Raw genomic sequence first — 24,498 nt, forward strand, 5'->3', positions numbered from 1 at the left:
AGTATCAATCTTCATTCCTTGTCATCGCACAAGGCATCTTGGCCCTTAAAAAGCCCCAGTATATCTTAAGTCAATGGAGAGGTTCTTTGTTGTAGAATAGAATAGTTCAGTTGGAAGGGACTTAAAACAATCATGTAGTCCAACTGCTTGACCGCTTCAGGACTAACTGAAAGTTAAAGCATATTATTAAGTGCATTGTCCAAATGCCTCTTGAACGTGGACAGGCTTGGGGCATCAGCCACCTCTCAAGAAGCCTGTAGCTATTGTGGCAAGATGAACAGGTTATCTGCCAATTACAGATACCTATTTATGGGAAGCATTTGGATAGCATTATCAGGTGCTATCCAGATAATAGCGAAAATTGCTTTCCTGGGACCCGGATGCCCTACCAGGGTTTATTCTGCTTAGAAGAGGGAGCAGTGAGTTAATGGAAGGTGTTCTGCTCAGCTCTGTGATGGGCTGGTGTTAGGTAGCAGTAGGAAAGACCCTCAAAGAAGAGCTTTTGTTAAGTGTATGGTCAGCCGGACTGCTGTATGTCCCCTTAGCCGTTAAGGCTCTGACAGTGATTGTTCCTTGTTGGCTCGTCAAGGGGGGAACAAAACACAGCTTCATTTCAAAAGCACATATTCAGGAAAATCTGTGTCTCCTTTCATCAGAAGGTTCTTCCCATTCTTCATATGAGGTCAGCACATGGTGGTGTGTTGGTTGTAAAGTGGGCAGAACTGGTACATGTAGTTTGAGATGTTAGGCAGTGAGAGAGGAATTTTCAGAGTAGAGGAAAAAGTAACCAAGAATACCTTGTGACATTGAAAGTAAGTGGTGACATCCTCAAGGAAATGAGATGTGTTAGAATTTTTGAGGGTGCATTCTGTTGTGTGGACTTACCACATTGATAAGCTTTTGAGTTGCTGAATGCTAAATAACCATTACACATCCTTTTTATTCAAATGCGTGATGTGGGCATTGGAAATTAGTTTTTTGCTTTATACTCTGTGGCAGATCGAAACCATAGAGATGTGCGGAAGAATCAAGAGCAAAAAATCTATCCAAATACTTTTTAGAATGGGGTTGTATACAATTAAGCTGTTAACTTGTTTATGGACTGGAATGATATCTGATGTTAATGAGAGGAAGCTGGAAAAAAGAGAAGTGTAGCTAGAGCAAGAAATGAGGGTGATAGCGTGTTCTCATCATGCATGAGGCCAGCGTTGTGTTGGACTGTGTGTCTGGAGTTAGGATCCCCAGTTCAAGGAGAACACTGAAAAAGTGGAAAGGGCTCCAGTGGAGGGTTGCCAAGGTGCTGTGTCGTCCAGGGCATATAACTCCCAAGGAGCAGCTGGAAGTCTCCCCTGGGAGCCACTTAAAACCCTTAAAGAGCAATTGCAAAGATGACAATTTGTGTAGCTCTTCTTGGTAGTGGCAGATGATATAACAAGGGCCAGTAGCCCCACACTGTGCCTTGGGAGGTGCAGGTTGAATGTTAGGGTAAACTTGTCATCTAGGAGGAACGGGGTGTCTAGAGAGGTAGAGGGTTTGCTATGTTTGAAGGTTTTCAAGACTCGCCAAGATAAAGGCATGGCTGACCTGATGTAACCTTGGCAATAGCCTTGCTTCGAGTGGGAGAGGGAGAAGATGACCTCCAGATGTCCCTTCTGAGCAGCAGTCTGTGATGCTGTGAATGGTCATTTGAATTGTGTTCTTGTTTTTGGTCCCTAACGAGAGACAGAGTTAGGAAGTTATAGAAATGCTACGTTTTTGCTACTTAGAATCGGGATTTAATCAAAAGTTAAATATATTTGGCCCAGGTTACTTGCAAGGAGAACAGGACCTTCAATGGAGGTGGATCTTAAGTACAATCAGATTAAATGAGAACAATTCATGAGTGTTGCAGAGAGATAAGGAATGGCACTAACAACTTTAAAAATAGTATGTAGACACTAAGTTTGTATTTTGGGGGAGCTTTACTTCTTTAGACAGAAGGTATTGCTCTTACCTTTTCACTAACAGAATAACTTGACTCTTATTTTTTTAAGTTCCTCTTAATATTGATTTTCTGAAAAATACTAAAAGGAATTTGAGATTATTAATTTTTGGAGATTATCTGATAGTCATAGATGGCTAAGTGCCATTGACCATGACGGTGTGATTTTCATGGGAAAATGTGTGTGTGTGTGTGTGTATGTACCGTGAATATCAGACTAATCTCCAAAAAGCAATCATCTCAAGTTCCTTTTAGTGTGCGTGTGTGTATTATGTATAAAAATAGTGAACACTTTGTGTGTTTTTTTTAAATTAATACTTTTTCTGAATTTGGAGATAAACAATGTAACAGCAAATAAAAAGAATTCAAACCTGTCACAATATCAATGTATTGAGAATTGCTTGAGGTTTTCAGACATCAGAACCCTCAAAAATCAATATCCTAGTTAGAAGCCACAGCATAACTGTTAGTTTAAAAAAAAAAAAAAGTAACTGTAGGAGGTAAATGTTAATGAATGAAAACTTGTATTTGGGAAACGAAGACAGCTGATAAGGAAAGCTTTTTTGGAAAAAGAAGAAAGGGGCAGGGGGTGGGGGGGGAAGTGATTCATTCACGTGAGCAGCCAAGAATGACTGGGAATGCAAAACCACTCTTAATATGGTGATTAGTGATAAAAAGAAAAACTTGTGTAGCAGGTATATGCAAGTCAGTTATAAAGTTAGATAAATTCCAGCGAGGATAAGTAAATTGTTATTTGTATTTTGGCAGCTGCCAATAGAAACTTCTGATTTTTAAAAAGAATGAGGATACTGTATTTATGTACAGCAATGAGGACATTCAAGAACTTGAATTCTCTTATTTTAAAGGACTTGTTGGAACACTTTTAAAATCACTGAAATTTGGTAACTTAGAGGAAAAATTGGAAAGTCCCTTTGGGTTGTTCCACTTGCAAATGGTGCATTGATCAGATCTTGGAACACTGGAGAGGACTGAAACTTTTCAGGAAAAGAAATGATGGCAAACTGATTAATTTACTGGACTGTTAAGTAGCATTAGGCTGAGTTGTTCTAAGCTGTAAAATACTTTGCTCAGAAATTACAAAAAATTGTGTATAATGTTGGATTACAGTATTTTTAATTTAGGATTATATTCCATAATCATAGCTTTAAATCATACATTAACATTTATCATTTCTCACTTAAACACTTGACTAGTTTTGTTTGACAAATGTGTCTTGGGGTATATTTGTAATTGAAAACTTTATTTCACAGACAGGCCTCATAACCCAATGGTGAATGCTGGAGCAATTGTGATCACGTCTTTAATCAAGGTAAAAAGTTAATTTTTAGTTTCTCTCAGAGTATTTTAATGAAATGTAGAAAAAGTGTCTTATTTGGATTATGAACAGTTTTCATCCTGTGTGTGCAGTACCTGATGGTAGTTTACTTATTAGTAGGTAGACAAGCTCTGATGTTTTGGAAATAGTAACACTTCCAAACAAATGCAATATTAGACTAGCAATTTTTAAAAAGTAACAGTGCAGCTGAAAGACTGTCTTTTTCATTAGTGTTTTTACTTTTATTTTCTTTCCTTCTTTAACTGCCCAACACTTGATATTGTCTTGTGAGAGCTGCCTCATACTTCTTAAATGCTAAGAGTATGTGCTCAGGAACGTACCGTATAACACTCAGAAATATGTTTCTGAATGTCTAATGCTCTTATGTAGCATAAAGTTACAAGAGTATTTCTTGCTGTGCAGAAGAAATGAAGATACTGTAATTTGTACAGGAGCAATGGGACTGTATTCACACACCAGTCTTAATACTGAATTTGTCCACTATTAATGAATGGTACAACTAAACTATGTTTAACTTCTATGTTATGTAGTTTCTGTTAGAGTGTTAAATGTGCCTTCTTGAATTTGGAAACAGTTACCTGTATTTTGCTGAGTAAACCATAGCTGAATAATGACTTTATAATCTTTAGTCTGTGATCTTGCAACTTTTGGAAAGCTGTATTTTATTTTTGGTTAGAATGGCTATCTATATCTCGAAATTATAAATGGCGTAAATTCCATGTAACACTAATGTTTGCCAGGTACTTCACTTGTATTTTCTGCCTTTTTTTGGTAGCCACTGATAAAAACAACTTTTTTTTTTTTTTAAGGGTACCTGCTTAGAATTGTGGGGAACATGTCAGTCCCCTGGAGTTTTGAAGTAGAAAACTTAATGCTGTTACTTCAGAGGTCTAAAAATCTTGTTTACAGCTTTTGAATTGATTACGGTTCAAAGTCCATTAGCTATAGTGTGTTTCCTACCTCCTATTTCCAAATTGTTGATTTTAAAATTACTAGATCATGATTTTCTGTTATTTTATATTTAAAGAAGGTGTAAGAACTCCTGCTTAAAGACATTTATCTTTAATAGCTGTAGGTGAAAGAAAATGGCCTTAAGTATGACAGGTAAATTTATTCACATTTAATATTTTTTTTTAAAGGTTGACTGAGCATTGAAATTCACTTGGATAATAGTGAATTTTAAAATCTGACTTAACACATTTGTCTGAACTGTCAAAATGTTAGTCCTACTACAACATGCCCTACTGGTCATAAGGCAAAACACAAGCATGTGCCTCTTGCAGAAGGCACGTAGTTCTTGATAAATGGTGTACTTCTAAATAGATAACATGGATTTGTTTACTGCATGCAACTGTGATATTTGTTAGAAGTTTGGGGGATTGTTTTTGCTGGGTGGTTTTTTTTATTTTTTTTTTTTGCTGTAATGTTCTTAATGAAAAAGTATTGCATTACACTGACGTTTTTGCATGTGGTAGCTGCACGTCTAATGGACGCGTATCATACTTATCACACTCCATTATTTATTTTCAGTGTGATTAAAATGTAGATTATTTTATGTACTGCTTCCACTAAGATACCATTTATCATTTGAATAACTAACCATACTAAACATATTCTGAAGAAAATTACATAGAGGGTCACAAGTAAAAAGTTACTTAGCAGTTGTATTTTTTGTGAAACAACTTCTTTACAATCTGGAATTTAACAATATTCCTACTAACTGTTCAGTGACTTAAGTAATTCACACTTATATTTGGTCTAATCTATGACTTAGTTTCTCTGGAAAACATGACTTCATTAACCCATGTTTTGCCCTCAGTTCCTCTGTGTTCATTCTGTTTATTTAAGGTCTTACTTGCATATCTTGAAGACTGTGTATGGCTGCTGGAGTCCAAGACAATTAAGGGATTATTGAACATGGTTGAAGTCACCATGTATGACAGATTTATCTAATGATAACATGTTCATAGCTATGGAGAGACTGTTGCTGTATTTCAGTGTTAAGAATGCTTTTACCTCCTTTTATGTTCATTATTTTATCTCTTTCTGAGAAATTGATATACAAGTCTTTCAAAACGTACATAAATTGTACTGAATTTAGTAGTTATTAGAATATGTGATCTTGCACACGACTGCACTTAGATTCTGACAGAAGTTATGATTACTTGTGGATAAGAGATGACGCTTGGAGTAATCTTTTTGTCAGAATATGTAATATGTTAACATTTTAGGGGAAAAAAAAGAGTTCTTAGCATCACATACGTAGTCCTGACTTCCTGAAGAATTTGCTATACACACCTTGGAACAGAGCGTAGACCTAAACTGTAATGTTATGTTTAGTCCTTGCTATTCATAATAATAATAAAGCATAAGTGCATGTGAAGTTGTACGTTTGTCTGGCTTAGTTAGGCATGACTTACCATCCTTTTACCAGCTTAAATGATTTTCCTACTGTCGTGTGCTTGGAACTACGATGTATTTACATTTTGGTGCCTTAACTCACAGCTCTGTTCTAACTGTGCTTGCATTACACTCCACAGACTGTTCCAGCAATTTAAAGCATGCATCTACAATAAAAATGCTTTAGCAAAAGGACATCCTGGGGGCCAGTTCTAATGAAATAAAATTTAACTTTTGAAGAGGGAGCTTTTCCCTTGTTTGTAATTGTACAGCCATTTGCCTTTATTACTAGTTATATAAATTGCATAGTTATAACAATTTTCAAATAGTCGTTATCAAAAGAAAATTGTGGCAATTTCAGGAGCTTGTGGAAAAGTGATATTAGACAAAATGGTAAATTCTTCTATGTCTCCAAGGAAATACAGGTGCTTGAAAGAAGATTCAGTTCCTGTACAGTTTTAGTACAGGCTTGGTTCTCTGCAACCCCGCAGCTTTCCGTACATCATATTGACTGGGAAAAGTTTCTGTTGCCTGTAGTATGGATAAATTTCAATGCCTTGATCTGTTGTTTTGCCTTAAACTCAATTCTCAAAGCATGTCAACTCCAGGAATATCAGTGGTTGTGTTAGCAATTGCCCACTTCCATGTATCTTTCTTGCCTGGGGAGGGGAGTGCGTTAGAGGTGCAAATGAGATGAAGAGGAAGGGTCCAGAGTGAAATACGTAGAAGGCAGCAGATGGCTGTGGCAGGAATTGCCAGAGGACAAGGGTTTACTCTTAAATCATTTTTATTGTATGCCTCAGGATTGCATCTGTAGATAAAAGCTTTCCTAGTGTAACAGCAAAGGTCTGGGCAAATACAGTGTGTATAAATCCTGTAAGTGCTGACAGCCACGTGCACGATCTTACACAAACAGTGAGGATAGACTTGAACACCCAGTGGAGGGAGTTATTCCGTGCTAATGAATTAAGGTGGGAAGCATTTAGACGTGGTGGGGGGGCATAGCAATATTCCTAGTCCTTGCAAAGGAGTTGGTGTATGGGAAGATGAAAATGCTGATCTTGTTGACCCTGAAAAGACCTGATTCAATGAAAGCTTTTCTCTGTTGTACAAAACATAAAAACGCATACCCGATATACTTCAGAGCTTTCTAAATATTCTGATAAGGCATAAAATAAATGAGGCGGAGAGTGGTGGGAAAACCTGTCCAGCTGTGCCAAGGGTCTGTTTGCTGTCAGGATGCAGTTAATTAGGAAACTTATATAGTTACGGTCTAATACTTGAGGGGTGGGAAAATGCATGGTTTATTGGGTTTATTTGACAATATAGTTACGATAAATATTACAGGTTTAGCTTAATTGCTGTATGCTGCCCACTCCAGTTATCCTTCCTGTTAGACTGATGTGTAAATGTACATATGTACCACTTTAAAACATGTGTTGACGTTGTGATCTGCTCTGCCAGATACTTGTCTTTATTTTGGTGATGCTTCCCCTCTTCCCGGATTTATTCATTTTCCTGTAGTAACTAATGTAGTAGAATGTGTGTTCACGTCATTCAGCACTTGCTTTTTGTTATAACTCAAATATATTGGATGTTATTTGCATAGATTATGTAGTAGTGGTAGATGAAATGACATGTATTCAGTGGTAACGTGCAAATATTTCATAGCTGAAGGACACAAAAGTAATTCTTACATTACTTGAAATAGTAATAGTATTGGTCTTAGTAGGTCAAATACTGTCTGTGACAGTGTGCTCTCAAGTATTTCAGAGCTGAAAATGGCACGCTAAGCACTCAAGACACCAGTTCTCACAGAACAGGCCAAGATTAACAAATAAAATTTTTAAAGTGTGTAAGTACAGAAAACTAAAGACATTAACAGTTAATGTAAAATGCACAAATGTAAAAAATTTTTTTTGCACTCTGACGTAGTGTTATGATTTCTTTTTTCTGGATGTTTTCATCACGGTATAGTGTTAGGTTATAAATTTGGCTTAAAAAAAAAATCCAGAAATTGTTTTTAAACAATCTTGTATTGTTAGAAGATTATAAACTTCTCATGATCCAGATGTTTGTATTGGCTTGGCTTAGATTCAAAATTGAAAAATTATTTTAACAAGAGACACATGGTAAGAGCTTATGTGGTCCTATTGTATAAACACTGATGGTTGATCAATGAAAAGTGGCTAATATTAACTACTTTTCTTATAAATATTGTCTAACTTTGTTGTTGCAAGCTCTGGTAAGTATCCATGGGTCTCTTCTTTCCTATGTACATGTAGGCATGCAACCTATGCAACCGCTTGTATTTTTTCTAGTAGAAATACAAATAATAAAAGTACCTTGTTTAAAAAAAAAAAAATCACCAAAACCTGACACACTCAAAAAGTTCAAATTTATGATTGACAGCCGTAGTGTCCATTGTGGTTTTAAGTGTTGAACAAAATTGTATTGAGTGGTCTGCTGCAAGTTTGAATCTTCTGCAAGTTTGAATTTTCTGCTTATCAAACTGCTTCAACCTTAACATTTTCAATTTCATTTTGTATTCATTTAGAAGTATTTTTTCATATGTATATACACACAAGCATGTATACAGTAAGTGTGTATATGAACATATATTCCAGTAAATGTACTGAGTGTTTGTGGATTTAGTGCATGGAACATTTCTTTTGATGTCCTAGACAGATGAATTGCATTTGAACTTAACTACAAGTGCTTTTTAAGAAATAATGTTGCAGTGCCCCCAAACTCCTAAGCTTATACAATCAAGCTAAAAATAAGAAGCACTTGTGCAAGAACAGAAGTTTTGTTGTCTCTTCTATTTGTTTAAATTATTACGGAAAAGTTGCTCAGTGTTCTTAATGTTAGGATTTTATATTTGCAATTGGGTTTTAATCACAGAATGTGTGTTGCCTCTGTGTCTCTTCAGCTTTTTAGGAGGAGCGGCAGCATACCTCTGTCAGCTGCTGAAAGAGGGAAACTAATATGTCGGGTTTTTTAGTCATCATCTTGTGTATGGAAGCAAAGTTTTCTGTTTTACTTACGTGTTATGTTAAATCCATACTGAGGTCTTGGTCATATGATTACTTAGGCAAATATTTTAGGTATATGAGCGCTCTAATTTCAGTAACGATGTTTTTGTGTTGTGATATAAAGTACCTCTACAAGTCTGTGGAACATCAAGGACTAAAAATGCATCGTCTGAGTTAGTATATGCAAGATTTCCTTCCTGAAATATGAGATTAGATGTAAATTTTAAAAAGAAACCTTTTTTATAACAAGTTGATATGGAAAATTTTGCATTGAGTCTTTTTCCCATCAATTTTATATGCTGCTGGTAAAGCCAGGTTTTTGTTGAAGGGCTAGGAATTTTTTTCAACTGGGCAAAAAAAAAAAAAGTATTATGTATTTACATTTTTGCGGAAAGCATGATCCCTTTCTCCCTCTTTCTTTTTTTAACAAAAGAACTTGTTTCGATTTATTATACATGTCTAACCATACAATTATCAATGCAGCATCCCATAACTAATGCTGACCCACTTTCCCAGAAAAAGATGTTCATTGTGCATTTGAAAGGTTGAAAAGGTTTTTGTGGTTTAAATGTTGTTACATATTTTACAGCATTAGGATCTATGGAATATTTTGACAACTGCAACAGTTCAATGAAGTTGGTAATTTCTTCTTTTAATTATTTTTCATTGAACAGATTTGGAGTTAAATTTTTAAGACTTGTGTTCTGGTATATTATACAGGAACATTTTGATGAAATGTATCATGACTTTTTTTTTATCTTATTGCAAATTAGCTAGAGATTATTGCCTGTAAGAGTAAGGTTATTAGCCTTTAAGCATAACGTAACCACTGGCTCATAATTTTGACAAAGCAGTGTGGTGTTCCTTTCAGCTAGTGATCGTACGTGTATGACGGCGCATCCTCTTGTAGATGAGCTGATGCATGGGCTTCAAAGAGTATCTGCAACACCCTAATCCACCTACAGAGTGGGAAATGAGACTGGCTTTACACGTTTCATTAAGTAAAATACTGGTCGATCTAAAGCTTCAGTTTTTTTCCACTTCCTTCCCCATTCCCATGCTAAACACAGTGCAGGTAGTGTCTTGAATTGTTCGAGATATGTTAAACAGAGTTTTGTTGTCTAAATGGAGTATCTTTAATACTAAAATTATTTATAAAATCATCTTCTCCAGATGCATTGTTTCCACTTGAGTATGCGATGCCATTGTTTTTTAAACTTCCTCAAAAAATTCTACTTGGCTACTTCAAAAAAAAATTAAAAACTCCCTCCAGTATACCATGCACTATTTTTTTTTTTTTTTCACTCCTGCCCCTTTTTCAATGCCTTGCTATAGGAATTTGTGGAAGGTCGCCTGTCAGAGACCTGTAAAGAATTAATACATCTTTAACTGGAAGCTACTAAATTTGAGAATGTTCATAAATGGGGGAAGCCCCAAATTAACACCCCTCCTCCTCCCCAAAACAACAAACCAGCCAACCCTAAGAATTAAGTTTCACTAGCATCCTTATTAAGTTGGATTTAGATTTTTTTTTTCCTTACGTTGTTAGCACAATGATGTACTCTGTGATGTGAAATTCTGTTTTTCTAACTGTTTAATTTTAATAGGTAGGATATTAATCAGATATTAATCAAATCAGATATTTTTGATTAAGCGCAATTATTTTCATAGTAAGGGGTAACACTTTATTTTAAGTCTTCAATCTAAATTCTTAGTATGGGCGCTAGCCATGGAAATATTTTTAACTTCAGTAGCCTGAACTTTCCTATGCTCAGCTCTGTCGGTAATATAAGAATGCCTTTGGGTTACTAATCTGTAAAAAAGTTAGTGTTTTCATTATAATTACCCTGATTGTAGTTACTTTTGTATTTTTTTGCTTTAACTATACATTTACTTATGCTAAACACGTAAAGTTGAATAGAGAGCACTTAAAATAAAGCATACCTTTTTCAGTTTAAATTCATTTTCAACATACAGGTGTTTGATAAGACTCTTATAGGATTACTTAATTTAAATGATAATTAAAGATTTACTTACCTAACACGTTAATTTTTTCATTAATATACAAAATGATTGTAGTACCTTATTCTTAATTAGCCTCATAACTTAGTTATATGCATTAAAAAGCCTAATACTGTTAAGTGAACTAACGTCTTTCTTATGTTAACAATTTTTGTAAATTATTTTTTTTTTCTTGCAGCAAGGAGCAAATAACGCAGAAAAATTTGACTACGTAAGTTAATGTTACAACATTCCTTTTTTAACTAAATTCAGTGGTGAAAGTCTCAAGATAGTGAGGGAATTGCAAGTGAAACTTTAGTAATTTCAAATGTTTTGTCTTTTTATCTGTACTTGGTTGTTTAAACATTTAGTGATTTGGATTGCATTTGTAAAATTGTGTTACAAGATTTAGGGTAAGGCTGGATTGAAAGTTCATCAGGTATAACTTTAATGTCTGAAAATGTTAGCATGCTTTTCCCCCCTTCCTCTCTGTCTCTAACAGGTGATGCAATTCATGAATAAAATGGCTGGTAATGAGTATGTTGGATTCAGTAACGCTACGTAAGTAGTTTTTATTTATTTACTGAAGTTAGACGGAAACTGATAGTTGGCAGTTGCCACCTGATAGTTGGCATGTTGAGCTTATGGCAAAGTTCAGTTACTTACATTGAAACCATCATTTCATCCCTAATATTAGAGGCTGTCTTTGGCTTAAAATTTACCAGAACCAAAGCTGTGCACGTCTCTGACATCAGTGTGGCTATATCTCACCTAAAAGTGTTGGTTACCTCTTTGAAACTTCATTATTCTGTCTTAGTGCTCTGGTGGGGCTTTAGCAGTGAGAGCTGTAAGTGCAACTTATCTTTCTGGCATTCATATTAAAAATTAAACTCTGCATGTTGATGGCTGCATATCGAATGTTTAGAAAGCATACTTTATACAATTGGGACTCTTTATGCTTTTTTATTTTGCATATTTAATTTTTTTTTCTAAAACAATTTCCCAAATCTTGAGAGCTCTTTGAGGCAGCACTGGGAAAATCACAAAGATTCCATATAGCAGGGTTGCTTCCAGGTTGGCACGCACGTGCAGAGGAGAGAAATGAGATAACTTGTGTTTCTCCTGAGCTTTGGTAATGTAAAAGCATTTACCATGGAAGGAAACAGACAGATGAGAATTACCTACCCTTGTGTACATACAGATTCCTCCATTAGGCTTCATCCTGAACTTAATCATCATGACAAACAGTGCAGCCATCAGTCTGGTCGCTCTTTGACCTGCAGCTTGATCATCAGATTCCTCCCTAGTTTGGTGGGTGTTGGCAGTGAATGACCCTTTTGCTACAGCTCCTTGGGGGATGTTTCGTTCCGCTATGGCCTCTTCAGAAACTCTTCTTCCACTTGACACTGGAATAGGCTGCCCAGGGAGGTGGTGGAGTCACCATCCCTGAATGTGTTTAAGAGTCGTTTAGGTGTGGTATTAGGGGATATGGTGTAGGGGAGAACTTTGTAGAGTGGGGTTGGTGGTTAGACTCAATGATCCCAAGGGTCTTTTCCAACCTAAATGATTCTATGATTCTAAGAGTAGGATCTTATGCTGCTTTGCCTGATCTCCAAGTCAGCTTCTGTATGTGTAGGCAACAAGTACTGTGTGTATTTGGGTGTCAAAGCTAATTCACTCCAGCTGGGTGTGCTGGGGTGAGCTCCTATGGACTTCTGTCCTATTGGTAGAATGTGCTTAGAAGTAATGTATCCTTTACATGCAGTTCTATTGAATTACATTATGCAACTCAGAAGTTCAGCGGTTTTTTGAAAGTTTGACGTGTTGTCTTGTCTCACTTTTATTTTTTTTTATTATTTTAAGGTTCCAGTCTGAAAGAGAGAGTGGAGATAGAAACTTTGCAATCGGCTATTACTTGAAAGAAAAAAAGGTTGATCTCTCTTTTTATTGTATTTCGAAGACTGTGTGATGGTGTTTTTTTCATAGTCTGTGAAGATTTTTAATTTATTTCATGTACAGTATGGCTTAAATTGTTCTAATACTGTATATGTTTACATACTGTTACTCAAAAAGCTGTCATTTAAAGTGTGATACTTATGTCATTCTAATAGAACACCTGTAATCTCTTTTCTGTATCGTAGCCATGATAAGGTGTTTTATTTGTTGTAAAACACATAATCTGTCCTGTACAGATGACTTTATAAAAATCCTAGATGCATTTTGCAGTTTACTGATTTAAAGATGTTGAAAGCCGTACTGAAAAGTATTTGAATACCTTGCTTATTGACCTTAGTGCGCTGTTATTGTTAAATGCCACATGACTTAATATTTCTACTTGTTACATGTAAATAAATAGTTTTAAATCTGCCTGATGCTAAATATGCTGACGAGAATATAGCTTAATTTATGTCTCTCTAAAAATGATCTTTAAAAAAAAAAAAATCGTAATTTTACGTAAAGACTCTTTTTTTTTTTTTTTTTTTTTCCTCAGTGCTTTCCTGAAGGCACGGATATGGTTGCTATACTAGACTTCTATTTCCAGGTAACTGACTTGAAAATTGAGACTCATTATAGACTTAGAATTACTATTATAAGCAGTAGAAGCTGATCTGATCATAGATATGAAGGCTTTAATGGCTTATAGTTAAACTTGTCAGCTTCTGTTAAATTCTGTTTGGAAATGAATGATGTACGTTTGATGTATCCAGACTTGCTATTGTTAGGTGATGTGTCTTAGGTGTCTTTATTGCTAATGCAAATTAGCAATAGTCTTTAAAACACTAGTACTTAGAGCCTTAAAATGTCTTGTATTACTTCAGTGAGTTTGACAAAATATTTTTGCTTCTTTGGGTTGCTGCTCTTTATTGTACTGTGAAGTGCTTTAAATTCAGTGTGTGACTAAAATAGTATATGCATGCTCTATTGTAAGCTCAAGGGTAGTGCTATAAATGAAATAATATGAATATCTCCTCCTTTTTGTTTAATTCAATGCTTATGAGTAAAACAAAGAATCTAGTCATATATATTCTCCCCTCCCCCATTTTTTTTTTTCTTTTTTGTTTTCAGCAAGTTCCTTGCAACTGTCACAAAATGAGAACTTGGCAAGCGTGAGGTATTTCCTCAGTAAGGGCTTCCTAATGTTAAAACACTCACAACTCGTTCAGCTCTGCTGCATGTAGTTCTCAAGAGGCAGTTCAAGTTGAGTTACTCGATTCAGTCCATCTGGGATGGTTTAAAAAGAAATCCAGAGTTTAGTTCTCAAAATGAATCTGGTTTTGATTCGTGAGACTTGCTTTTACTTATGCAAATCATAAACAAGATTTTTTTTAAATGCAAATTTTGTCTGAATTTTTGTATTGGGATTCGCCTACTCTAATTTTTAAACTCAATGACTGTTTATGAAGCAAGGTGTATGTGACTAGCCTTAGCTGACCTCTTGTTGAGTTGAAACTAGGTAGAAGTTAATAGCCTACTCTGAACTTCTGTTATTACAGAACAAAACTGATAATATATTTGAATTTACTTTTTAAACATGCTTTTTAAATGTTTCCTATCCCACTGCCTCAAGTCCTGATACGCTTCTGACTGCGAAGCTATTCATAAGTTAAGAAATGACAAGCCTGACTTTTCTGATGTATTTTAATTTGGCCCCGTTTTCATGCATTTTGATCTCTAATTTCATGACTGCTTGTCGTTCTCCCCCCCCAATCCCCCTTGCAAAATCCCCTTTTCACTCCATACTCAGCAAAAGGGGAGCTCATACCCGAGCGGCAGTTCTGTTTTCTTTTCCTCTCACTGTACAACCCTTACTTCCCAACGCTCGGCTCAGATTCTACTCAGAAGGCTAGTTAGTTCTTTTCTTTGGGTTTTCTCTAATGCTCCGTCCTCCTTTGTGTAACCGGGAACTTCCTGAACAGGACTAAACTTATTTTCCTATTGTCTCTGTAAAGTGAGGATGGATTATTCTCCTTTTAGAGAACTGAGGTACAAAATGCAGGTGCTTAAACTGAGAACCTAGAAACACTTTTTTCAAAGTAGGTGGTCTTATGTAATACTTCATATGTTTAAAACACAGTTGCCATTTTAGATGCGTCTCTGACAATCTCTTGATTTGCAACTCCAGTTGATTGGACTAGGATGTATTGAGTTTGGCACCCGGAAAATAAGAATTCCAGGTAGTAACTGCTCATGCAAACTTGGCTTAGGTAACTTCATGAAGTATCATGTAATGACTGTTTGGCAAAAAGCAAGAATACAAGCACTAGTCTGTTTACTTTTCAGAGTAGCATTTCAGGTTGAAACCAGCTTATCTTTTGGTTTCTGCAGAAATGAGGCAGCATCAGGTGATGGCATCACATCACATTTCCTGATGTGTCACCAAAGTATGTATAGTCTGTACTGAAGCAGGGATCCTGGGAGAAACTATCGTGTGGTCGTATCATTAATATATCAAAAAGCATATACGAGAGAAGGGTGAAATAAGGCTGCATCAGCAGGAAGTGCTGGCATTAAGACTTGCATGTGCTAGAGTTTGCAGCTTTAAAATGTGCTTTGAGTAGATACGTGTGGTCTTCTAAAGCTTAAAAAATCCCCACACAAAACATACTCAAATTGGAAAAAAAAACAAAAACAAACCCAAAACAGTCATTCTGTGGCTTTGCCATTTGAGCAGATGCAAAATACTGAGATTGGTTTCCAGACCTCTTCCTCTCAAAGGAACATAAGGGGGGTGGGGGGAGGAATCAAGTGAAGACACTGACCCACGTAAAATACTATCCCAAACTATTCAGAGGGCTTACAAACACTGTTGCTGGGATTTTTATAGTAGGAAGATTGAGACCATATTAGTTGATGCTACTAGCATCACCTGTAACAAATGTTATGCTACAAGTTATTTTATGAAATGTTATTTCTATAGAGACAGATTGTTGATCCTGCTGTAGTTGGCTCTATTGTGCTAGAAGTATCTGTTCTTATAATCTCAATTTCTTTCTCATAAGCTTTGCTCGATAGAAGTAACATGTGAGTCAGCAAGTGTGATGGCAGCAACTCTGGCTAATGGTGGCTTTTGCCCGATCACTGGTGAGAGAGTACTGAGTCCTGAAGCAGTCCGGAATACCTTGAGTTTAATGCATTCCTGTGGCATGTATGACTTCTCAGGGCAGTTTGCCTTCCATGTAAGTAGTTTTCAGATATTTATTAGAGCTGACCAGGCAGATTAATCTGTGCTGTTGTTTTCCATGTTCCAGGGCTGGCTTGCTTCTGGGATAGGGGAGGGGGTGTAACCCAAATTGTTTAGAAATTGAAAATCTCACCTAGAATTCATGGCACGACTAGGAGACCTTCCCTTACAGCACTTACTGTTCTCTGCCACTTCCCGCTTGAGAATCCTTTTCATGTTGAAACATGAATACTGTCCTTCAAGAGAGGCTGTTCATGAGAAAAACAGGTTACAGATGTAACTGGAGACAGCATAACTGAAGAAATCCTGTTATATATGGGAGTAAAGGATGGCAGAACGCCTTTGCAGACAGTTGCTTTTTCATCATTGGCTCAGGCTGTTTCATGAGTTGTTCTCATGTGCTGTAAAAGTGGCTGTCACACGCAGCATACGTACCGTGCTTCTATTTTCCCACAGTTACGTTTCTTATATGTAAGTATTTCAAGACATACTGCATCTTTTTTGTCTTCAGCATTTTGTTTTGAGCGTTTTTAGTTTTTCCTTATTGCATACGTGTAAAACTGATTGTGATACTTTGCGTGACCTAAAAGATACTGCTTACTGAGCTATGGGGATATGTGACGTGTTAATTCCTATTGGAAAAAAGGAATACCTCTATCCAGATTGTAAATAAGTAGGTTATTGTTTGGCTTTATGGGCAGACTATTCTGTTTTCTTGGTTTTTTGTTTTTTACCTTTTCCTGTAAGGTGGTTTTAATGTGTACAGCTTTGTACTACGCCCTTGTTGCAAACTGTTCATGACAGATACAGTTGTGTACTACTGCTTACTCATACTTGCTTTTTTATAATAGATTTGTATTATCTTTTTCACTCTATTACTGACTCTCTGTGTTGCTGAGAGCAAATAAGTTGACAATCGCATACCTCGGATTGCCACAAACTGTGATTCTGGTTATTGTCTATCTAAAAAGAGATAAGTAATAATGCTTTCACAGCTTAAAGTACTTTCCAAAGCTACATTTTATAAAAGCTGCATAATAATCTTAAGTAAAATGCTAGCGCATCGTGTTACAATAGTGAATAATATTTGCAGAGGACATAATTCTCTGATTATTTTATAGGTTGGTCTTCCTGCAAAATCTGGAGTTGCTGGTGGGATTCTTCTGGTTGTTCCTAATGTCATGGGCTTGATGTGCTGGTCACCTCCTTTGGACAAGATGGGCAACAGTGTTAAAGGAATTCACTTTTGTCATGTAAGCAGCACTGCCTTTAGTGTCTTGTCTTGTTTTTTTTTTTCTTTTTTCTTTTCTTTTTCTTTTGCAGTTGATGTTTACTAAGCTTCAGTTAGTATAGCTGAGATCTAACTGAATTAAATAGTGATTAATTGCTCTTCCATACATAGCAAGATTCATCTGATCCAAGGGTGAATGGCCAATAAGGGATGTTTGCATTTTAGTAATAATTAACACTGTAATTCAGTGAGGATTTAGAAAACACAATGCCAAAAACACTGGAGAAATTTATCATGGAAAAGCTTTGAAAAGGAACACTTCATGAAGTAACAAAGGAGCTGGTCTTTCTGTATGCTGCATTAGAAGCTGTAGAGCTTTATTTATAGACTACTTGTTCTTCTCCAGTCATAAAGGAAACAATTTTCAAAACACTGGAAATGCAATTCTTTTTTCATTACAATAAAAGAAAAAAAGATTCCATGAAATATCCTGATATTTTTTTTTTAAACAGATTTTTGTGAATAATCTGACATAAAAAGGTCTTCATATGTCAGACCCTGTTGTTGGGGCAAGCTCTTCCTAGCTTTGTCTGTCTTGCTTCTGAAAGGGCTGTGGGCAGTCTGTTGATAGCAGCATTAGAAGCAGGAGAGATTGTGTAGAGTACATTGTAATGATTAATAAAGATGCTTTGTGGGAGAGGAGAATGTTTAAAAAAAAAAAAAAAGGTAATTAGAAATGGGGGGAAAGAAAGAGTCTCAAAAAGGAGAATAGCAGGCTATCTAGAGCCCCATTGGAAATGTAAGATTATTGTTAATGCATTGGAAGTTGAAGGCATAACCAGGCTTTTTCTTGTTGGGTTTTTTGTTTGTGTTTTTGTTTTGTTGGTCGTGGGGTTTTTTGTGTGTGGTGGTTTTTGTTTTTTTTGAAGTAGTGATAACAGTTAAGCTGTAGCGATACTAGTTTGGATGAACTTCAGTTCCTGGGGTGAAGACTTGTATGACTAGTCTTCACTTAGCTTATTGATAACAGCGTGGGTTTTACAGTGTGCAAGGGCTTAGTTCATGTGGATGAGCAGCAGTTAAAACTTCTCATACTTCTATTTATCTAACATCCGTACAGCTGTAAAGTAAGAGTACTAAGAAGCTACTAATTGTAGTTTAGGTGTTTTAAGATATTTCATATGAAATAGTCTTGTACTTGATAATTTAAATAAAACCATAGAACAGTAGGTAGGTGAAGGATTTACTGCATTTATTCTGTGTTGTAATGAGACCTAAAAACTGGTAGATCATCATGGCATGCAAGTAATATGAAGTAATAGTCACTTTTAAAAATACAATGGCATAGCAAAGTTCTGTAACTATAACATTTCATATTGTAATTCAAAGTGAATTAAAATAAATTATGTCACACCTTTTCTTGTTTTATTCTTTTGATTGAATTTAAAAGTTTTTATTTACTAGACCGGCCCAGACTATTCTTTCTGTTCCTGAAGTGTTTAATAGAGCTGGAGTAGAAATACATTACAAGAGATATTTTGCAAATTGCTACCTGTTTTGTACTACTTTAAAAAGGAGTTTAAAGATATTATTAGAACTTAATCACATCATTGTGTTATGTTCCAAAGGCCTTACCGACATTGGCACTAAATTATTAAGTATGCTTCTCTGATGACTGGCTTAAGTTACTAGGGTACGATGTAAAACATAAGCGGTAGTATTATTACAGTCTCATACGCATTTGACTCTCATATACAAATAATAATGCGTGTTCTCTAAATATTTGCAGGATCTGGTTTCTTTGTGCAATTTCCATAACTACGATAATTTGAGACACTTTGCAAAAAAGCTTGATCCTCGCAGAGAAGGTGGTGATCAGCGGGTAAGTTAATATGTGTGTTTAGTGAGTATTGCTTGTAGTCATCAAGTTCTTCTCTAAACGCAAAACTGCTCAATGACATGTATTGCATCAAAGCTTTCAAATAAACTTGTTAGCTTACGTTATTAGTGGACACTTACCTGGGTGGATCACACTATCACAGGGTTTTGTATAGTCGAATTTCATATTGTAGCTCCATTTCATGCAGTTCATCTCCCTTGCTAGAGTAAATATATGGTATTTGATGAAAGTTGCAAGGAGTTTTACTGTTCTGGTTGCCTTTAATAAAGATTTGACCAGCTGGTGGGCTCAGCCTCTCTGTTCTGTGCTACAATGCATGAGACGTACGTTGAGCATTTTTTCACAGTGCTATCTCTGAGACCACACGACTTGCTGCGAGTTGCCCAGGCAGTGAATTCAGGTATTATATTGCTGTAGACAGGTGCCTGTTACTAAGGAAGCGGTATAAGCAATCTCTGGGAATGAACTGAATCCACTCCAGCTACATGTACGCAAGATAAAAGTCTGAGGGTGCTTGAGATAAGCAAAACCTCTTTGCTTTTATTAAGATTAATGTTTTAACTAAGGCATGAAGATTTCAATAGGAGAAGATACAGTAAAATGATTTTTAAAGTGCTTCTATTTGCATGTATACATCTGAAAAATACCCAATTTGGAATTTGAATTTTTTATAACTGGAAAAGCCAAAATAACAGTTTATGTGAGGAAGTGAAAAACTTGAGTATGTTAGGATTGACTGCAAGTATAGGTATTTTTTTTTTTCTTCAAATACACTAATAAATAATGTATGTTGCTTGAACAACTAGCATTCCTTTGGACCAATGGACTATGAGAATCTCCAGCAAGAACTTGCTTTAAAAGAAACAGTATGGAAAAAAGTGTCACCTGAATCAAACGAGGACATCTCCAGAACCGTAGTGTATAGAATGGAAGGTCGGGGAGAGCAAAACTAAATGAATGGGTTCTAGCTTCATTAAATTCTTCATTTTACAAACCCTCAAGCATCTCTAGATTTAACTTTGATTTGAATATTGTTTGCCTGGTGTTTCATTTATATATACATTTTGTGTAAATTCTGTATGCTATACCAAAAAGACTGTCACAAAGTTCAAGGGGGAGGGGAAAGCAAACAACAACACCCCAAGCTGTTAACTGACTTTTATAGTTACTTAAAACACGTTTACTTCAAAAAAAGAAAAAGGTAAATCTGAATGTTTTCAAAGATATACCACTTCTGTGTATATCTGTTTGTTTTTGTTTTATCTGAGAATTTTAAGTAAATTAACTTGAGAGCTAAGCAAGAACTTAGATGTGTCGTCTGATCAGGGTCAGCATGTAAAGACAGAAGAATTTTAACTAAAATATGAAGTAAAATGGTGTGAGCAAAATACGGCAAATTCATCAATTTCTAAATAATTCTGTACTAGGTGGAGATAGGTTCTGAGTCATGTTATTACTGTATCCTCTCTTTTTTTTTTAATATAAGCTTTCAAATTGCTTCAAACAGAAATGGATCCTTTGGATATGCCATGCTAGTGAAGATTAGATATATTTTTTTTCATCAGGCCTTTAATAATTATTAATGCTAACATTTAAATAAAAAGACCAAAAATGGCTGGGGAGGAGAGGGAGAAGGAGGGGGACGGGGGAGGCGGGGGGAGAACCTGCCTTGTCTGCAAGTTAACTAATTCAGCAGACAGATTTCTTGCCAAACTATTTGGAGTGTCTTGCTAGCTGCTCGTAGTGCCAGCTGGTAGTTATGACTCAGAAGTCTGCCTTACTAATCATGCTGGCCCTCCACCCTCCAGAGGAATCTGAGCAATCTTGAGTTTAGAGAGGGAACCAACCAAGTAGGAAGCAGAAAATACATTCAGGGTAAAGGAGGTAGGTAGATACTGTTAAAACCATTTACAATTAACTTATTTTTCAACGGCTAATGTGTGTGCGTGTTAATATATAAGACCAGAGGTTTCATTTACTTACACATTTTTTGAATTTTTTTTAAAAAGTTGTCATTAATTGCTACTTATTTTGAAATGATAGTGAGATCGCACCTCTGTCAGCTTGCTAAGAAACAGGATTTGCATTCTTCTGCAGGCAACCGCATGTGTTCATCTGCATAATTTGATAATTTTGAGTGTCTTGAGTAGAGTGCATCTTGAAGTGGTTTATGTAAGCTTCCAATAGGCTCAGTGGGCAATGCTGGGCAGAGGGCAGGCTTGTTAAATTCTCAATACTTGCAGATTAGATTCTTAATGATGCTAAAAATCTTAGAAAATTATTCTATTTTTATAAAGTTTTTGCCTTTAAAAGCGTGTAGATAAATTTGATATATCCCACCCCTGGTACACATCATGCAGAGACATGTTTATAAAACTGTTGAAAACTTGTCCAAGTAATGATAAATGGTAATAGCTGGGTGAGTATTTTAAGAGACAATGACAGATAATTCCTTAGTAACGCCCCTACCCCTTCTCCCTGCCCCCTCCCCCAATCCCTCTCCTCTTAGTTTATCTCAAACTCCAAAATGCATTCGTACGTGAGTTTCGCATGAGCGGAGAGTTAGGTTTTTTCCTGCCCCTTTGTGTCCCATCTGGATGTTTGTTAGTTAAGGAAGATGCATAAAGCAAAGCTGATGTTCTCTGAGTAAGCAAGCTGTTCTTAATTACTCTGTTTAGGTATTGTTAGTTTTGCATAAACATTTGAAATAAGCTCTGACTAAACCGTGAATAATCTTCATCTCGCAGTGTATTGTAAAAGGATGGGCTTCCTGTCTTTGAAGCCTAGGATTAAAATGTTTAAGCAAAACAATACAGAACATCAGTTTTCAGTGAATTTGAAGTCCGACTGGGATGAAGAGGTAAATCTGTGGTGCAGATGGCAGTAATGAGTGTCAGTCATAAATTGCTGAATAATGGCAGTTTTATAATCTTATCACTGATGATAAGGTTAGGTTTGTCAGTGCCTACCTTTGAAAGTAAAGTAAAATAAATAAAGGCAAAATCTTGAATTATAAAACCATCTCACCCGTTTGAGGATTTTACAGTAAACTAGTAGTTACAGAGACATAACAAGTTTTCAAATCCTGCAAAACTACATGTCTTTACGTGAAATACCCTCGATTGCAAGAGGGGACATAATGTGCCTATGCTGCTAATGAAAAGTACTTACAGTGATGCCATGTTGTTGATTTAATTAAAAAAGGAAAATATATGATGCAGGATTTGCTTGATCTAATTCTACACACATTTTCTGATTTTTTTTTTTTAGTACCATTTGAAGCTAATTCTAAAAACGTGGTTGACGATGGAAAATTGTTCCATCTGTGTTTCAGCTAGAAAATAAAAAGCTTTATGGTGCTTATGTTTGTCAATTACATACAAAACTTACGGTAGAGGCAAGTCCTGCATGGGAAAATGTAAAATTAAGGAAAGTACTAGATCGTTAATACGCCTGATAAGAATATTTAGGGTACAGCTTACACAGTCCTTACTTTAGATAGATATATTACAGTTCTGTAATATATGCTTTTGAAGCCTGTCTCAGAATTTAAGCCAGCCTCTAGTTAGGAGGGGCCAGGAGGAGGTTCCTTTGGAAAAATTATTTTGTAACTCGCCTACGCTCAACATTTTCTTGTTCTGGCCTGCCGTGCCTGCCGATGGCTCTTGCTGAGGGCAGGGTACCCAGGCGGCGGGGACCATAGATCTGCCAGGAGGACTCACCCTTGCCTGCGTTGTGTTCGGTGAGCGGGTCTGAACGAACGCGTGGATAGAGGCTAGGCATTGGATGTTTCAAGTCTGCAACGGTTTTAGTGTTCACCTGTGCTACAGTAATAGCAATTCTTGATATTCAAGCATTTTAGCTGTTTGTTTGTTTTTCTTTGTCAGCATCATTAACATTTCATTAGAAATGTAAATGCTTTTTTAAATTTTATTTTAGCATTTGTGTTGTACTTTTTGGCTCAGTTGTTAAGTTACCTGTCTCGTGTTCCATTTCTCATTTGCATTGTATGTTATTTATGTATCTTGATTTCCAGCATGCTTATTTTTGTATTGTTTAATAAATTTATTTTAAGCTGATTTTTATTGTATTTTTTTTCTCTCAATGGAGAACAGATTTGTTTCAAATATATTTTTGAGACTAAAGTGAGATAGTGAGCACTCAGTTCTAAAAAAGATAAATTTCTGAAACAGTAGGTGGAATGAGCAGATTCAGTTAAACCAGTCTTTGAAAGCCTTCCTAAGATTTCTTAAACATTTTGTACAATGATCTAATTATTTTTCTCTTTGAACTGTTATCTTAGAAAGTTGAAAGCAAAAATCAAAGTAGCAAAACTTTCTCACAGTGACTTTTCTAATAAAAAATGTCATGGCGCAGTAGGTTATTAACGTCACTGTGTACTTGTGTGGTTTTGAAGATACTAATTCAGTCACTTGGGAAATATGTGGTTAATGCTAGCAGTGCCAGGGTAGTAACTGTTGGTCCTGAGCATTATGAAGTGGAAAATACAGCTTGTAATAAATTTTGCCCAGCAAGGAAGGCGGTCCAAACCCCACATCTGTGTATTAGCAGCAGTGGGGTCTGAACAACAGTTAGTTGAATCTGGGTTCCTGGCAAAGCACTTGCCCTTTGTCACAGGCTTACTTTTTTCCCCCCTGAAAATTTATTTGAGATACTAAATAGTAGATGTATTTGTAATGTGATGATTCTGAGACAAGACTTTGTCACTAGAGACATACCCATACAGCGGATGGCTGTAATTATGCATTTAGCTTTTCTGTAGGTTGATTTATAAACTGCAGTTACTTGTACTATGTTTTTAAAATTATCTGTATGTTCATTATGCGTATCACGTATCAAAAGAATTTATTCTCTAAAAGCCATAAAGATGAGGAAAGGTAGAAGAGGAGTAGATACAAAGAGAGAACCATGGGCGATTTACTGTAGCATTACTTTGGCTCTTTTATTTTGGTTTTCATTTTGCATTTATGTCAGAAGACCAGTGGGGGTGGGTAGATGAACGAAAAGGCAATGGAGTCAGAAGCGGGTCGGGGGGAGGCGGGGGGCGGGGGATAGAGTATGGTGTTTTTTCATTGTTCTTATTTCTCTTGGTCTTGATTCATACATGTCATTGATGCACAGTAGTTAGCTATGAGCAAAGTAGTTAATTAGAAGCTTCATGATTTATATATAATGTTTTAGTATCCTGAACACTGTTTGTAGAGTTTTACTGTTTCTTGGTTTTTTGTGTTGTTTTTTTTTTTTCTTCCTTAAGCTTTGTTTCAATACTTCTGTAGTTTTCTGGTGGGAGTACAGAAGCAGTTATTCCAGTGAAAGAAGAATAGACTTTTTTCAGCTGAGTTCTTACTGGGATGACTAAATGCACCTAATAATTTATCTTCAATGCAGAG

The 24,498-nt window shown here is 36.0% G+C and overlaps 1 protein-coding gene across 2 annotated transcripts in view; it reads left to right on the forward strand.

The window, feature by feature from the left end:
* The window catches only part of GLS (glutaminase), a 68,468-nt gene that overhangs the window by 21,996 nt on the left and 21,974 nt on the right, over positions 1-24,498 (forward strand). The window contains exons 7-15 of one of the 2 annotated variants that reach the window (XM_074596216.1): positions 3,253-3,311; positions 10,974-11,006; positions 11,277-11,335; positions 12,638-12,704; positions 13,266-13,316; positions 15,775-15,951; positions 17,078-17,209; positions 18,977-19,069; positions 19,894-23,166. In XM_074596216.1, coding sequence (XP_074452317.1) covers positions 3,253-3,311; positions 10,974-11,006; positions 11,277-11,335; positions 12,638-12,704; positions 13,266-13,316; positions 15,775-15,951; positions 17,078-17,209; positions 18,977-19,069; positions 19,894-20,040 — 818 coding nt within the window. In that variant the 3' untranslated portion in view covers positions 20,041-23,166. Of the gene's footprint in view, positions 1-3,252; positions 3,312-10,973; positions 11,007-11,276; positions 11,336-12,637; positions 12,705-13,265; positions 13,317-15,774; positions 15,952-17,077; positions 17,210-18,976; positions 19,070-19,893; positions 23,167-24,498 lie in introns of those variants that run through there. The other variant, XM_074596215.1, reaches the window with a different exon arrangement.

Source organism: Larus michahellis, chromosome 7 (genome assembly GCF_964199755.1).
Source record: "Larus michahellis chromosome 7, bLarMic1.1, whole genome shotgun sequence".
NCBI lineage: Eukaryota > Metazoa > Chordata > Aves > Charadriiformes > Laridae > Larus > Larus michahellis.